Source organism: Oncorhynchus gorbuscha, unplaced genomic scaffold (assembly GCF_021184085.1).
Source record: "Oncorhynchus gorbuscha isolate QuinsamMale2020 ecotype Even-year unplaced genomic scaffold, OgorEven_v1.0 Un_scaffold_35:::fragment_2:::debris, whole genome shotgun sequence".
In the NCBI taxonomy this organism is placed as follows: domain Eukaryota; kingdom Metazoa; phylum Chordata; class Actinopteri; order Salmoniformes; family Salmonidae; genus Oncorhynchus; species Oncorhynchus gorbuscha.
The window spans coordinates 1,012-16,140 of NW_025745210.1; the positions used below are offsets into that span (position 1 = coordinate 1,012).

Genomic DNA, 15,129 nt, shown 5'->3' on the forward strand with positions numbered 1-15,129 from the left:
GAGCAATGGAGAGAGAGAGAGAGCAATGGAGAGAGGGAGAGAGCAATGGAGAGAGAGAGCAATGGAGAGAGAGAGCAATGGGAGAGAGAGCAATGGAGAGAGAGAGAGCAATGGGAGAGAGAGAGAGCAATGAGAGAGAGAGAGCAATGGAGAGAGAGAGCAATGGAGAGAGAGAGAGCAATGGAGAGAGAGAGCAATGGAGAGAGAGAGAGCAATGGAGAGAGAGAGAGCAATGAGAGCAATGGAGAGAGAGAGCAATGGAGAGAGAGAGCAATGGAGAGAGAGAGAGCAATGGAGAGAGAGAGCAATGGAGAGAGAGAGAGCAATGGAGAGAGAGAGCAATGGAGAGAGAGAGAGAGAGCAATGGAGAGAGAGAGCAATGGAGAGAGAGAGAGAGCAATGGAGAGAGAGAGAGATGAGAGGGAGAGAGCAATGGAGAGAGAGAGCAATGGAGAGAGAGAGCAAGAGAGAGAGAGAGAGAGCAATGGAGAGAGGAGAGATGGAGGAGAGAGAGCAATGGAGAGAGAGAGAGCAATGGAGAGCAATGAGAGAGCAATGAGAGAGAGAGAGCAATGGAGAGAGAGAGCAATGGAGAGAGAGAGCAATGGAGAGAGAGAGAGCAATGGAGAGAGCAATGGAGAGAGAGAGAGCAATGGAGAGAGAGAGCAATGGAGAGAGCAATGGAGAGAGAGCAATGGGAGAGAGAGAGCAATGGAGAGAGAGAGCAATGGAGAGAGGGAGAGAGCAATGGAGAGAGAGAGCAATGGAGAGAGAGAGCAATGGAGAGAGAGAGAGCAATGGAGAGAGAGAGAGCAATGGAGAGAGAGAGCAATGGAGAGAGAGAGCAATGGAGAGAGAGAGCAATGGAGAGAGAGAGAGAGAGCAATGGAGAGAGAGAGCAATGGAGAGAGAGAGAGCAATGGAGAGAGAGAGAGCAATGGAGAGAGAGAGAGAGCAAGAGAGAGAGAGCAATGGAGAGAGAGAGAGCAATGGAGAGAGAGAGCAATGGAGAGAGAGAGAGCAATGGAGAGAGAGAGCAATGGGAGAGAGAGAGAGCAATGAGAGAGAGAGAGCAATGGAGAGAGAGAGCAATGGAGAGAGAGCAATGGAGAGAGCAATGGAGAGAGAGAGAGAGCAATGGAAGAGAGAGCAATGGAGAGAGAGCAAGAGCAATGAGAGAGAGAGAGAGCAATGGAGAGAGAGAGAGCAATGGAGAGAGAGAGAGCAATGGAGAGAGAGAGAGCAATGGAGAGAGAGAGCAATGGAGAGAGAGAGAGAGAGAGCAATGAGAGCAAGAGAGAGAGAGCAATGAGAGAGAGAGCAATGGAGAGAGAGAGAGAGAGAGCAATGGAGAGAGAGAGAGAGCAATGGAGAGAGAGAGAGAGAGAGAGAGCAATGAGAGAGAGAGCAATGGGAGAGAGAGAGCAAATGGAGAGCAAGAGAGAAGAGAGCAATGAGAGAGAGAGAGAGCAATGGAGAGAGAGAGCAAGAGAGAGAGCAATGGAGAGAGCAAGAGAGAGCAATGGAGAGGAGAGATGGAGAGAGAGAGCAATGGAGAGAGAGAGCAATGGAGAGAGAGAGCAATGGAGAGAGAGAGAGAGCAATGGAGAGAGAGAGAGCAATGGAGGAGAGCAATGGAGAGAGAGAGCAATGGAGAGAGAGCAATGGAGAGAGAGAGAGAGAGAGAGAGAGAGAGAGAGAGAGAGAGAGAGAGAGAGAGAGAGAGAGAGAGAGAGAGAGAGAGAGAGAGAGAGAGAGCAATGGAAAGAGAGAGAGAGCAATGGAGAGAGAGAGAGAGCAATGGAGAGAGAAAATGTCAATTTTTACCAAAGTCATATTGTACTAAATGTAAGTATCTCTGGATAAGAGTGTCTGCTCAATGACTCAATTGTAAATATTGTTAAAACGTTTTAGAATTTACAACTCTGTTGATCCAAATAGGTTTTATGGTTTTGCCTCTTTCAGTTGAACCCAAAAAAGCTGAGGAGGAAGCAGATGCCCTGACTGGCTTAGAGCCCATGAACCCCTTCTTGGCTTGAGTCAGCCATCCTCTCTGTGTAGAATGGGTTGTAAGACCAACTCTTGGTTGCCCAGTCCTGGTCAGTAGATAAGGTTCTTCACTGATGTTGCTGGGGTGTATTCATTACGCCGTTTCTGTTAGAACAGAAACGGCAAACGGAAATGAACGTTTCTATTGGACAAATTCAGATAGGTCCTGCCCCGTTTTGTTTGCTTCCGTTTTGGTTCTCAAACGCTAAACGGTTTCCGTTTTGCAAGATGTTGCAAGGCGTAATGAAATCAACCCTGATGTGTGTCCACAGAGGATGAGGCTGTGACTGGGCTGGCCCTGACCCCTCAGGAGCAGCTAAAACTCCACACACAGAAGCTGACAGACAGGATGCTACGCATCGCCAGTCTAGGATCAGACATCCTCTCAGAACCCACCATCAAAGTAAGGCTGCCCGGGTTACTGTGTTGTCCCCATAGGAACATTTAAAGTATCATCTTATGTCACATAGACCATTAATCTCATAGCAGATAGAAGGGGACTTGGGAAATGTTTTGTTTGGTTCTCCTTGATGGTTTCTGTATGAAACCACTGTCTGTCTGTGTTCAGATCAAGAAGAGCTGTGATCCATGCTGATGGAGACCGACCCCTACATGGCCATGACGGTCAGAAAGCTGGTCATGTTCTCTCTGATGGAGGTCTTCAAGGACATCGTCCTCTCATACAGGATAAGACCCCTGACAGAGACAGAGAAAGCCTCAAAAGTGAAGAAAGAGACACAGCAGTTGAGGGAGTTTGAGAAGGGCTTGGTGAGCCAGTACAAGTTCTACCGGAGAACCTGGAGCAGGCAGTCAAAGGTACATGGACACACTCTCACGCTGAACCTACTTTTCTTTTTATCTATTGATATTAATGACCTGTTGTGACTGGTTGATATTAATGACCTGTTGTGACTGGTTGATATTAATGACCTGTTGTGACTGGTTGATATTAATGACTTGTTGTGACTGGTTGATATTAATGACTTGTTGTGAATGGTTGATATTAATGACTTGTTGTGACTGGTTGATATTAATGACTTGTTATGACTGGTTGATATTAATGACTTGTTGTGAATGATTGATATTAATGACTTGTTATGACTAGTTGATATTAATGACTTGTTGTGACTGGTTGATATTAATGACCTGTTGTGACTGGTTGATATTAATGACCTGTTGTGACTGGTTGATATTAATGACCTGTTGTGACTGGTTGATATTAATGACCTGTTGTGACTGGTTGATATTAATGACCTGTTGTGACTGGTTGATATTAATGACTTGTTGTGACTGGTTGATATTAATGACCTGTTGTGACTGGTTGATATTAATGACCTGTTGTGACTGGTTGATATTAATGACTTGTTATGACTGGTTGATGTTAATGGCTTGTTGTGACTGGTTGATATTAATGGCTTGTTGTGACTGGTTGATATTAATGACCTGTTGTGACTGGTTGATATTAATGGCTTGTTGTGACTGGTTGGTATTAATGACTTGTTATGACTGGTTGATATTAATGACTTGTTATGACTGGTTGATATTAATGACTTGTTGTGACTGTTTGAAAATAATGACTTGTTGTGACTGGTTGATGTTAATGGCTTGTTGTGACTGGTTGATATTAATGACTTGTTGTGACTTATTGTTGTGCTTGTTATGACTGGTTGATATTAATTACCTTTTGTGACTGGTTGATATTAATGACTTGTTGTGACTGGTTGAAAATAATGACTTGTTGTGACTGGTTGATGTTAATGGCTTGTTGTGACTGGTTGATATTAATGACTTGTTGTGACTTATTGTTGTGCTTGTTATGACTGGTTGATATTAATGACTGGCTGCTGTTGGTTGTAAGGATTAGCTGTATGAACGCCCTGCCCTGTAGACTGGAAGCAGAAGAAGAGAAAGCGCAGCGAGGCGGTGTGTCTCTGCAGTCCTATAAGGGCCTGGCTGAAGTGGCCATCCACTGCATCTGTGAGCTGCTGGTGGCCCTGCCACACTTCAACTTCCACAACAAACAAACACATGTCTCGACGTGATGCTGACCAAGCGTAGGAAACGGGTGAACCTGCAGCGCGCCTTAGCTTTCGTCAAGAGACTGAGCACACTCAGTCTGCACACCCTGCCCAACGCCACCGTGGGCATCCTGGCATCCAACAAGATGTTGATACATGTAAGTGTTTACCATCTGTGTGATGGATGGAGAGTGTGTGTGAGAGCATACGTTTGTGGTTTAAGAAAGCTGTGCTCCCCTTCTCTCTCCCAGACCTTCCCCAAGTGTAACATCCTCCTGGACAATGAGGCTCAGGGTAGTGGGGTGTTCCTTCCTGAGCTGGACGAGCCGGAGTACTGCAACCCTCAGAACACTGCCCTGTGGGAGCTACACACACTCAGGGTAAACACACAAAGCGAACACACACACAGAAAAACACACACACAGGTATAGCTGATGGCGTTGTTGTTATTGCGTTGCAGAAACACTATCACCCAGTAGTCAGGTTTGCCGCTCACCTCTGTGCAGGGGCTCCTAGTGAAGAGGAGCCCATCAATTTAAATCTCACCTTTCATTCATCCTCTATAAAAAGCCCTTTTTGCTCCTCCAGCTCTTTTACAAATACTCATACAAGACTAGTCTTTCTCAACAGTGCTGAGATAGGAGACGCTAACCAAAGACGTGTGCATGTGCAGTATATAAAAAGCCCTAGCGTCTCTTGGGTGTATTATGATTGAATGGTGTACATTACTTTTGACCCGTCTCGGGCACCCAGTGGAGCTGTTTGAGGACTACAGAGCTAAAGACATGACCTTCAACCCTCCAGTGGCAGCGCCTTCCACAAAGAAGGAGGTACATCCCTTCCCTCCCTGTCCATGTATCGACCTTGCCAAGGCTTTCGACTCTGTCAATCGCTGCATTCTTATCAGCAGACTCAATAGCCTTGGTTTCTCAAATAAATGCCTCGCCTGGTTTACCAACTACTTCTCAGATAAGAGTTCAGTGTGTCAAATCGGAGGGCCTGTTGTCCGGACCTTTGGCACTCTATGGGGGTGCCACAGGGTTCAATTCTTGGGCCGACTCTTTTCTCTGTATATATCAATGATGTCGCTCTTGCTGCTGGTGATTCTCTGACCCACCTCTACGCAGATAACACCTTTCTGTATACATCTGGCCCTCCTTTGGACACTGTGTTAGCAAACCTCCAAACGAGCTTCACTGTCATACAACACCCCTTCCGTGGACTCCAACTGCTTTTAAATGCTAGGAAAACTAAATGCATGCTCTTCGACCGATTGTTACCCGCATCCGCCCACCCGACTAGCATCACTAGTCTGGACGGTTCTGACTTAGAATATGTGGACAACTACAAATACCTAGGTGTCTGGTTAGACTGTAAACTCTCCTTCCAGACTCACATTAAGCATCTCCAATCCAAAATGAAATCTAGAATCGGCTTCCTATTTCGCAAACAAAGCCTCCTTCACTCATGCTGCCAAACATACCCTCGTAAAACTGACTATCCTACGGATCCTTGACTTCGGCGATGTCATTTACAAAATAGCCTCCAACACTCTACTCAGCAAACTGGATGTAGACTATCACAGTGCCATCCGTTTTGTCACCAAAGCCCCATATACTACCCACCACTGCGACCTGTATGCTCTCGTTGGCTGGCCCTTGCTACATATTTCTCGCCAAATCCACTGGCTTCAGGTCATCTATAAGTCTTTGCTAGGTAAAGCCCGGCCTTATCTCAAATCACTGGTCACCATAGCAACACCCACCCGTAGCACACGCACCAGCAGGTATATTTCACTGATCATCCCCAAAGCCAACACTTCCTTTGGCCGCCTTTCCTTCCAGTTCTCTGCTGTCAATGACTGGAACGAATTGCAAAAATCACTGAAGCTGGAGTCTTATATCTCCCCCTCTAAATTTAAGCATCAGCTGTCAGAGCAGCTTACCGATCTCTGTACCTGTACACAACCTGTAGCACACCCAATAACCTCACCCCCATATTGTTATTTATCCTCTTGCTCTTTTGCACCCCAGTATCTCTACTTGTACATCATCATCAGCACATCTATCACCCCAGTGTTAATGCTAAATTGTAATTATTTCACCTCCATGGCCTATTTATTGCCTTACCTCCCTACTATTCTACATTTGCACCCACTGTACATAGATTTTTCTATTGTGTTATTGACTGTACGTTTGTTTATGTGTAACTCTGTGTTTTTGTTGCACTGCTTTGTTTTATCTTGGCCAGGTTGCAGTTGTAAATGAGAACTTGTTCTCAACTGGCATACCTGGTTAAATAAAGGTGAAAAAAATATATATATATATTCCACAATGTTATTAGGCCCCACTTAAAGGAATACTCCACCCAAAAACAGTCTCATTAGTCCATTGTTGATATAGTCCCAAAATCGTTTGCTTTTGTCAGCAATTATGTTTTCAAGATATGTAACTTTCAAAATACAGAAATCATCCCGGTATGATGCAGGAATTTCCTTTAAGTGAGTTGTCTTTGTCTCCTACCTCTGCAATGTCTGTCCCAGGATTATTTCACGATAGGCAAAGCCGATTGATCGTGTTCTCTCAACGGAGGACGAGGATCCTATGTCGATGGATTTCAGCACATAACACTTCACACTCAACCGGACCCCCCTTCTTTTGCCTGTATTTGATTTAAATGGACTGTAAAATAACAACCGTGAACTGGTTTCTGTTTGACATTGCTTTTTAATCATTCTCTTTGCTGATGTTCAGACACTTTTGACACCTGAGAATATACAAAAACATTTGATACAGTTAAGTGTCGAAGAACAATAAAGTAATGTTTTTGTTAAACCACATGCCCCATTGATTACTCGTTTCCCTACAGTCCTGTACACCCCTTTATAAACCTCAATCTCAGAGTAATGTATTCACACCCAAACATTTCATGGTTATACAGTGCCTTCAGAAAGTATTCATAGCCCTTGACTTATTCCACATTTTGTGTTACAGCCTGAATTCAAAATGGATTACATATGTTTTCCTCTCACCCATCTACACACAATACCCCATAATGACAAAGTGAAAACACGTTTTTAGAAATGTTAGCAAATATATTGAAAATGAAATGCAGATGTATTCACACCCTTGAGTCAATACATGTTAGAATCACCTTTGGCAGTGATAACAGCTTTGAGTCTTTCTGGGTAAGTCTAAGAGCTTTTAACACCTGGATGGTACATTATTTGCCCATTTATAATTTTCAACATTCTTAACTCAATTGGTTGTTGATCATTGCTAGACAACCATTTCATTCTTGCAACTTGGCAATCAACACCAGTAGATTTGGGCTCGTTTTAGGTTATTGTCCTGCTGAAAGGTAAATTCATCTCCCAGTGTCTGGTGGAAAGCAGACTGAAACCAAATTTTCCTGTAGGATTTTGCCTTTGATTAGCTCTATTCCGTTAATTTTTCATCCTGAAAAACTCCCCAGGCCTTAAGGATTACAAGCATACCTATAACATGATGCCGACACCACTACAACATTATTCAAGAGAAATTGCTTTGCCACATTTTTTGCAGTATTACTTTGGTGCCTTATTGCAAACAGGATGCATGTTTTGGAATATTTTTTATTCTGTACAGGCTTGTCACTGTCAATTAGGTTAGTATTGTGGAGTAACTACAATGTTGATCCAACCTCAGTTTTCTGCCATCACAGCCATCCATTAAACACTCCATTGGCCTCATGGCGAAATCCCTGAGCGGTTTCCTTCCTCTCCGGCAACTGAGTTAGGAAGGATGCCTGTATCTTTGTAGTGACAGGGTGTATTGATACGCCATACAAAGCAATGAATAACTTCATCATGCTCAATGGGATATTCAATGTCTTTTACCCATCTACCAATCGGTGACATTTGGGGCATTAGTAAACCTCCTTGGTCTTTGTGGTTGAAATTCCCTGCTCAACTGAGGGACTTTACAGATAATTGTAGGTGTTGGGTAGAGATGAGGTAGTCATTCAGAACTCACGTTAAATTGCACACAGAGTCCATGCAACTTGTGACTTAAGAAAATGTTTACTCCTGAACTTAAGGCTTGCCGTGGCAAAGGGGTTGAATGCTTGACTTAAAACATTTAAGCTTTTCATTTGTAAAAATGTTGGGGAAAAAAAAATTCACGTTGACATTATGGGGTATTGTGTGTAGGCCAGTGACAAAATAATCAATCAATTATAAATTCAGGCTGTAACCAAATGTAAACATCAAGGTGTGAATACTTTGACAGCACTGTAGGTTGCTATACCCACTAAAATGTTTGGGAGCATAGTGTAAAACATGACTTTTATAGTTTACTCTCCAATAATCAGCACCTCTACAAAACATTTTTGGGGTGTGCGTCAGTTTATGCCTTTTACTAGACCAAGTAATCCAAACATGAAATATGACTAATGATTTTATTGTGGTCATAATATAGAACAATTAATAGTCCCAAGTAATTAAGACAGTAGTCCCCCGACGGTCACATCACATGAAGTGAACACGTTACTATGACATTCATCATGGGGGTGAGACTCCAAGAGCTAAAAACATAAATGTGGAAATGTTTAGTCGCTGAAATTACATTTACCATAACGGTATGCGCTTGACACAACTTGACAAACGTTAAATGTTCAGCATTGACACTAAGAAACATTACATGAAAAGCAGCAGAATAACTAATACTAGCTATATATTAAAGCCTCCATGTTAAAAGTACATATTTCAATTACAAATATAAAGTTAGTCACAGCAGTGAAAGCATTTTTCCTCCACGCCTTCAAATAAATTAAGACAATTCAAATATTTTTCTACTTGCAGGAAAAACTCGATAAGAGCTTTGTACACAAAATAATAAAGGAAAGAACCAACCAGGGCTACACAATCAAATAAATATAACATACAAAACATCTCGACAACAATATTCATGTTATATTACAACTCAGGTCTAAAAGGTGAAGAGAAAGAAATTTGACCCCTCCAAAAAGCAAACAGGGAAGAGATGGTAGTTTGCTATTACATTGTCAGCCAAATGTCATCGGCATTACAATCCTCATAAGGTTAAATTACTGTTTGGATTTGATTACTCAAAACTGAATGAAGAGCCAGAGGCCATAGTCAACCAAGTCAAATTAAAACATTTTTTTTTTCAAAATAAAAGGGGTGACAAAACATACCAAAAGAAAAACCTTGGTAAAAAAATGATAGTTATAATGCAGTCTGTTGATACTTTTTCCATAACATTGTCATGATGGAAAGTTGTAGTTGATTGGTTGCTAATTTGATGATATTGGACATTTAAGTACTGTAGCATCTACAGATCCCATACAGCGGCTGCATAAAAGCCCATCACTTTGTCTGCTGTGAGACTGTACGGACCCAGGGGAGAGGCTGAAACATGTATCTAGATCTGTAATGCCCTGAGGAAGTGGACATCTGGGCAGTACCAACGATCAGACAAGATACACACACAAAGTACAACATAAAGAATGAATTAGAAAATGCCAAACCTTCATAGTTTAAAACATGTACTAAGTTGGAAAAACTACAGACAATGACTTTGTTATACATGTCTCTCACACTGTGATCCACAGTCCAAACCAAGGAGGGAAACAACATGGGCCCCGATTAAACAACGTTTCTGACAACTGGTTGAAATGGACATCGGTTAAAACACTTGAGGGTTCGAGTCAATCCGTATCGCGGAAGATCAGCGCGACTGAAATTTAAAAGGCAAAAGTTCACGTGTTAGCGAAAGGACGTTTCAATTTCGATCTCGCAATCTAACGCTTCAGCAATCCAGATTGACAAGAGCCATTAGTAGACTACGGTTTACTACTTTAATCAATTTCATCAGCAAACAATTCAAACAAATGTTACTAGATAATGCTGAGGGTCTGCAATCGATATGCCAATCAATAAATTGGGAACAATATCAGAAAACTCTAAAACCCTGTACTGACCTTGTTATGCTGGTTATGTGCTCCAATAGAAAGAAATCAATAACATAATAACAATAACAAAACTACACTTGAGATTTTTATGTTTTCACGAAAAATAATTATATCTGGGGATTCGAAAACCTCTCCTGCGTTTGACATTCAAGAGGTGATGGTGGTTCTCAACTTTGACCTGATGAAATGTTTGAATTTGAAGCCAAAAATCACAGTGAGGTGGAAACCCATTCAAGGTGACCTCACAACTTCATATCAAACGATGATTCACCCTCAAAGTAGAGAGAGCAAGTACTGAGCGCAACAGAACAACAACTACGTGCAAAACACTGAACATCTCCAAATACACAACTACGTGTTAGAAATGACAGTACTGTGAAAACTGGATCAGAAAGGGAATCATACAACAAGCCAGCTTGTTGGCCACATTCACAATGCCCTCATTCTTAGCAGGAGAAAGGCTGCGAGCCGCAGTTATAGCTGCCTCCCGCACCACAACTACATACGCTGTCTGGATTCAATGCAGCCATTCAACACCAGCCTACATACAGTAAGGGCATGACTCAGCTGTGGGTATTCACTCTCAAAGAAACCAGGCTGAACCGGGTTAGGCTGGCTGCTACATCCAGTATCTGTCTCCTCAACATTGCTACCTCATCCCTCGGCGTCACTTCAAGGGTGTATTCATTGGGCACCAAACGGAAGAAAACTAAAACACAGAGGGACTACCTAAACTTGTCCAGTAAGAAACATTTGTTTAATTTTCCGCTGCAAAATGCTCCGCTACAGCGTACCCTAATGAATATGACCAAGGTAGAGGGAGGACGGCTAACGACCCTGTAGATGACGAGGTCTTCCTTCACTCAGAACCGTCATCGTGGAGCCGCCATTCCAAATCAACCAGCCAGTCTGGGTGGGACTTTCTGGGGGAAGCTCTTCACTCATGGGAGGGAGTAACTCGACTCATCATGGTGTGTTCAGGAACACAGGTGCTCTCTAGGGTGGTGGAGGGGACCTAGCTTCATTTGTGGATCTTCCAGTTCCTCAGCAGAGGGAGGGACCAAGTAGAAGGGGTCACATAGCCGGTGTGGGCCCCGCCCCCCAGGAGGAGCCTCTCTGCCTCAGCCCGGCCCTCCCTCACCCAGGCCTCGAGTCCTGCAGAGAGAGACCCTGCGAAGGGAGAGACGGAATTCAGGGAAGAGAAGACATGGACAACAGGATGACACAGACATACACTCTGTGTATAGTAGAGAAGACTATAGATGCATGATGCAATACGCAATTGCCCGTGTCATTGTCCACGCAAACATACTGTGTATCTGTAGATGTCATACTACAGTATAATGTAATAACACACAAACAGTATTGAAATAAAGCACATTGTCGCCAAGATGCAAAACACTACAGAGAGAAATAGATTATTTAGACATGTTATGGAATGCTGCTGGTGTTATTGCATTCCGGTTTAGAATATTACACTCACACTTAACCACACCTCATATCTATAAACCCGTTGGCACTCCACAGCCTTGTTAAACACAGCAACCCAACAGCCGTAAATCACACCCTTACTGGTCCCTGGGTGACACGTTTATGCTAATTTGTGGGGTGATAAAGTATCTCATTAAATATATGGCGTGGTGTAAACAAAGGAAGATGTCAGAAGTTAAGGAATTGAAGAAAGAAAACTGACTATGGAAGACACAAAGAAGAAGGACAAGCCCTAGCTGTAAAGACAACAGGAAACTGTAGGGACTTCCGTACCTTCTGGGGACTCTATGCACACACTGCCGACCGAACGTCTCTCACTCACGGGTCTCAGTCAGAGGCACATTGCATGCTGCCCTGCAGTTCTCATCCTTACTGTGACTGCTCTCCTGGGCGGCTGGAGCCGGGATGCTCCGGCTGCGACACGTCAGCTTCTTCAGCTCGCTGGCAAACGAGATGCCCTTCCTCTTGTCCTCACGGGCCATCTGAGCACACACACACACACACACACACACACACACACACACACACACACACACACACACACACACACACACACACACACACACACACACACACACACACACACACACACACACACACACACACACACACACACACACCAACAGTCAGTGTTATACCTGATAACAGCGAGAAAGATTATTTCTGCTCATATGAACTTGGGTCTCTCAAACATTTGCATAATTATTTACACACGTTTCAGTTATTACATGCTTCTTTTTCAAGTTCAGATTCAGCTCTTTTTATTTTTAGAAGTCATTTCCCTACAATTAGTAGAGATATACACTAATACATATATACACACACACACTGGCACAGTTCATTCCTTCCCTCCAAACCTGTGTACCTGTTCTTTGAGCTTGAGGATGAACTTCCCTGCGCCCCTCCAGCGGCCCTGGACCTGGTACACACACTCCTGGTCCAGGAGGACCCTCTGGAAGGGCTTAGCTTGAGAAGACTTCTTACTGCTGGCCTCCTTCGACACCTCCTCCACCAACACATAGTCACTGGGGTTAGTGTTACTCAGAATGCTCAGGGAGTACTTGGCTTTGCTCAGCGTCTGTAAAGGAGACCCGAGGAAAGATCTTTTTCTTTAACAACGACCATGTCCTTTCAGTACAAAGCCATTTCAAAATCAGCTGTCAACATTTCATTCATTCATGTGTATCTGTAGGTTTAACTTGTTCTGAATCGCATACACCGGTTTAGTGCATGAATTGATGTCAGAAAATATGCATACAAAAGCCAGTCTCCTGTAATTCCTGTTTTTAATGTGCAGCGCCACATCATCACCTGCTGGATGATGTCCTGCGCCGTGCTGTATCGAGGGGCTCTGATGACCGTGTGAGGTTGTTCTGGGGACACGTCGTGCACCTGGACGAAGAAGGTGTCGTCCTCCCCTGCTACCACCCTCTCCACGCCCTCCTCCACTCTCTCCACCACTCTGTTCTTATAGTTCAGGTTCTGCCAACACAGCATTTCATTATTCAAATTGTTTCGTTATTGAGACTTTCCCCTGTATGAAAGTAAAGTGGTGTGTAATTCAGAACATGTCCACAAGAGGGGGGCCTTAGATAATAAAGAGATTCATAACAATTCTATAGAACAAAAAAATATACGATTTGTTTGAAAATGAATGGGCTTGATCTATTTCTCATATAAATATCTTGACTCTAGAACAGTGTTGATTAAAAAAGTGGCACCTCTTCCTTGGTTTTAAGGCAGATTCTGCCCACATATCCCTCTTCAGGCTGCCAGCTGTTGACCACCCTGACGATCTCCTCCTCGGAGGCTAGGGGGCGCTGCTGAGGACACCGCTTACTGTCACTGCGCTCCTTCACCAGAGGCACCTTCTCCTCACACAGGAAGTACTCACCGGCACCTTCTGTGGACGTCGGTAACTAAAGTTGGGAGAGGGGAAATCCATGAGCCACTTTGAACAGAGTGTGGCAGGTGTGTGTGGGCGTGCGTCAGTCTGTGGGTGGGAGGGCTGGGACTGACCGTATCCAGTAGCTGTCTGACGGTGGTCTGCTGCTTCACAGACACTACAGTGAAAGGCTCTGGACCTGGGACACCATGGACCGTCACCTGGTGCTGCTGGGCTGTCCTCCGCTCCTCAGAACTGAACAGCTGCCAGGGATACAGTGTTCCGTACAGATAGATACGACAGAGTATTTTACACAGTCCTCACATGCACTTTAAGGTTGCTAGCCAATTAGCTCATCGGATGCTGTTCGACAAGCTCCAAAAAAATCTAAGTAATCCCTAGATGTTCCTTCCCTAGTGGGGTGTGAGCGTGTGTTACCATGGCAGCAGGCAGGGCTGTGCCGGTGGAGCTCTCCTCTACTCTGCGGCTGTAGACGAACAGACTGGACACCTCCAGGGGCTCGTTGTGCTGTGTCCTCAGCTGGATGTGCCTGTAACCTGGAACAATACACAACCAACCACAGATATTAACAACAGGGAGTAGAAGTGTATTAACCTGGCAACGTGTCATGCTATAGCTGCTAGCCAACTTTGTACATAGTGTGTTGCAATATAGCATGTTGATAAATACAGTAGCGTGTTGCTACATAGCGTGTGGACAAATGGCCTATTGATAGGTTTCATGCTGTCGCTTGAGAACATTTGTCAGAAATATTTCAAGTGAAAATAGAACAGTTTAAATGAATCACTTTCTTTCTCCTCTATTCCGCTCCCCCCCCCCCTCTTCCTCACCTGGTTTGAAGGCCCGTAGAGGCAGCGTCCTTTGAGCGGTGGTCTGGGAGCTGTTATTCTCAACCACAGCGATGCGCAGGAAGCAGGCGTCCTCAAAGTGCACGTGGAACAGGAAGTGCTCTGACCACATGGGGTTGAGCGTGTTGCGGTGGATGGGCTTGGTGCGGAAGTGGCAGCAGTCCACGGGCATGCCCAGCACGTCCACCTCCACACAGGGGCTGCCTGCGCTGTTGGCAGGGCACACGTTCTGCCCCGACACAATCTGACAGAGAGGGGGAGGACATCTTTACTTCATGTCAAAAGTGAATTGAATCATCTCAAAGCACTTTAATACAGATACATGACTTATTTACTTAGTACTTTATAATACTTCTGTCAGCCTAGTGGTTAAGCGCGTTGGGCCAGTATCTGAAAGGTCGCTGGTTTGAATCAGCGACCTTGGGTAAGTGTGTGTTAATACCCAGAAGGGTAGTTAGTGGGAGAAACCAGTACATAGGTCATATTGAAGTGTGTTTGGCTACATTCTAGTTTTTGTTGGGTTGAGTATCTGGGTATCCCTAGAGGGGGAGAGATTGTGTGTGTACTCCCAGAGCACTGTGTGTGTGTGTGTGTGTGTGTGTGTGTGTGTGTGTGTGTGTGTGTGTGTGTGTGTGTGTGTGTGTGTGTGTGTGTGTGTGTGTGTGTGTGTGTGTGTGTGTGTGTGTGTGTGTGTGTGTGTGTGTGTGTGTGTGTGTGTGTGTGTGTGTGTGTGTGTGTGTGTGCATGCGTCCATGTACAGTCCCATCCATATATTCACATGCGTCCATGTACAGTCCCATCCATATATTCACGTCCAGTCAATTCCTATTGGACAAACTAGAAT

The 15,129-nt window shown here is 44.2% G+C and overlaps 1 protein-coding gene and 1 long non-coding RNA gene across 2 annotated transcripts in view; one reads left to right on the plus strand and one right to left on the minus strand.

The window, feature by feature from the left end:
* The first annotated feature begins 1,970 nt into the window (after nucleotides 1-1,970).
* LOC124017960 lies at nucleotides 1,971-5,030 on the plus strand. The gene is made up of 4 exons (XR_006835544.1): nucleotides 1,971-2,452; nucleotides 2,618-2,865; nucleotides 3,908-4,225; nucleotides 4,319-5,030. It is a non-coding gene; the product is annotated as an uncharacterized LOC124017960 (long non-coding RNA).
* Nucleotides 5,031-8,490: 3,460 nt separating this feature from the next.
* The window catches only part of LOC124017942 (1-phosphatidylinositol 4,5-bisphosphate phosphodiesterase epsilon-1-like), an 87,050-nt gene continuing 80,411 nt past the window's right edge, over nucleotides 8,491-15,129 (minus strand). Inside the window, 8 exon segments of the mRNA XM_046333175.1 lie at nucleotides 8,491-11,210; nucleotides 11,905-12,013; nucleotides 12,397-12,609; nucleotides 12,843-13,013; nucleotides 13,253-13,450; nucleotides 13,551-13,679; nucleotides 13,855-13,973; nucleotides 14,268-14,529. Of these exon segments, the coding sequence (XP_046189131.1) occupies nucleotides 11,062-11,210; nucleotides 11,905-12,013; nucleotides 12,397-12,609; nucleotides 12,843-13,013; nucleotides 13,253-13,450; nucleotides 13,551-13,679; nucleotides 13,855-13,973; nucleotides 14,268-14,529 (1,350 nt within the window). The 3' untranslated portion in view covers nucleotides 8,491-11,061.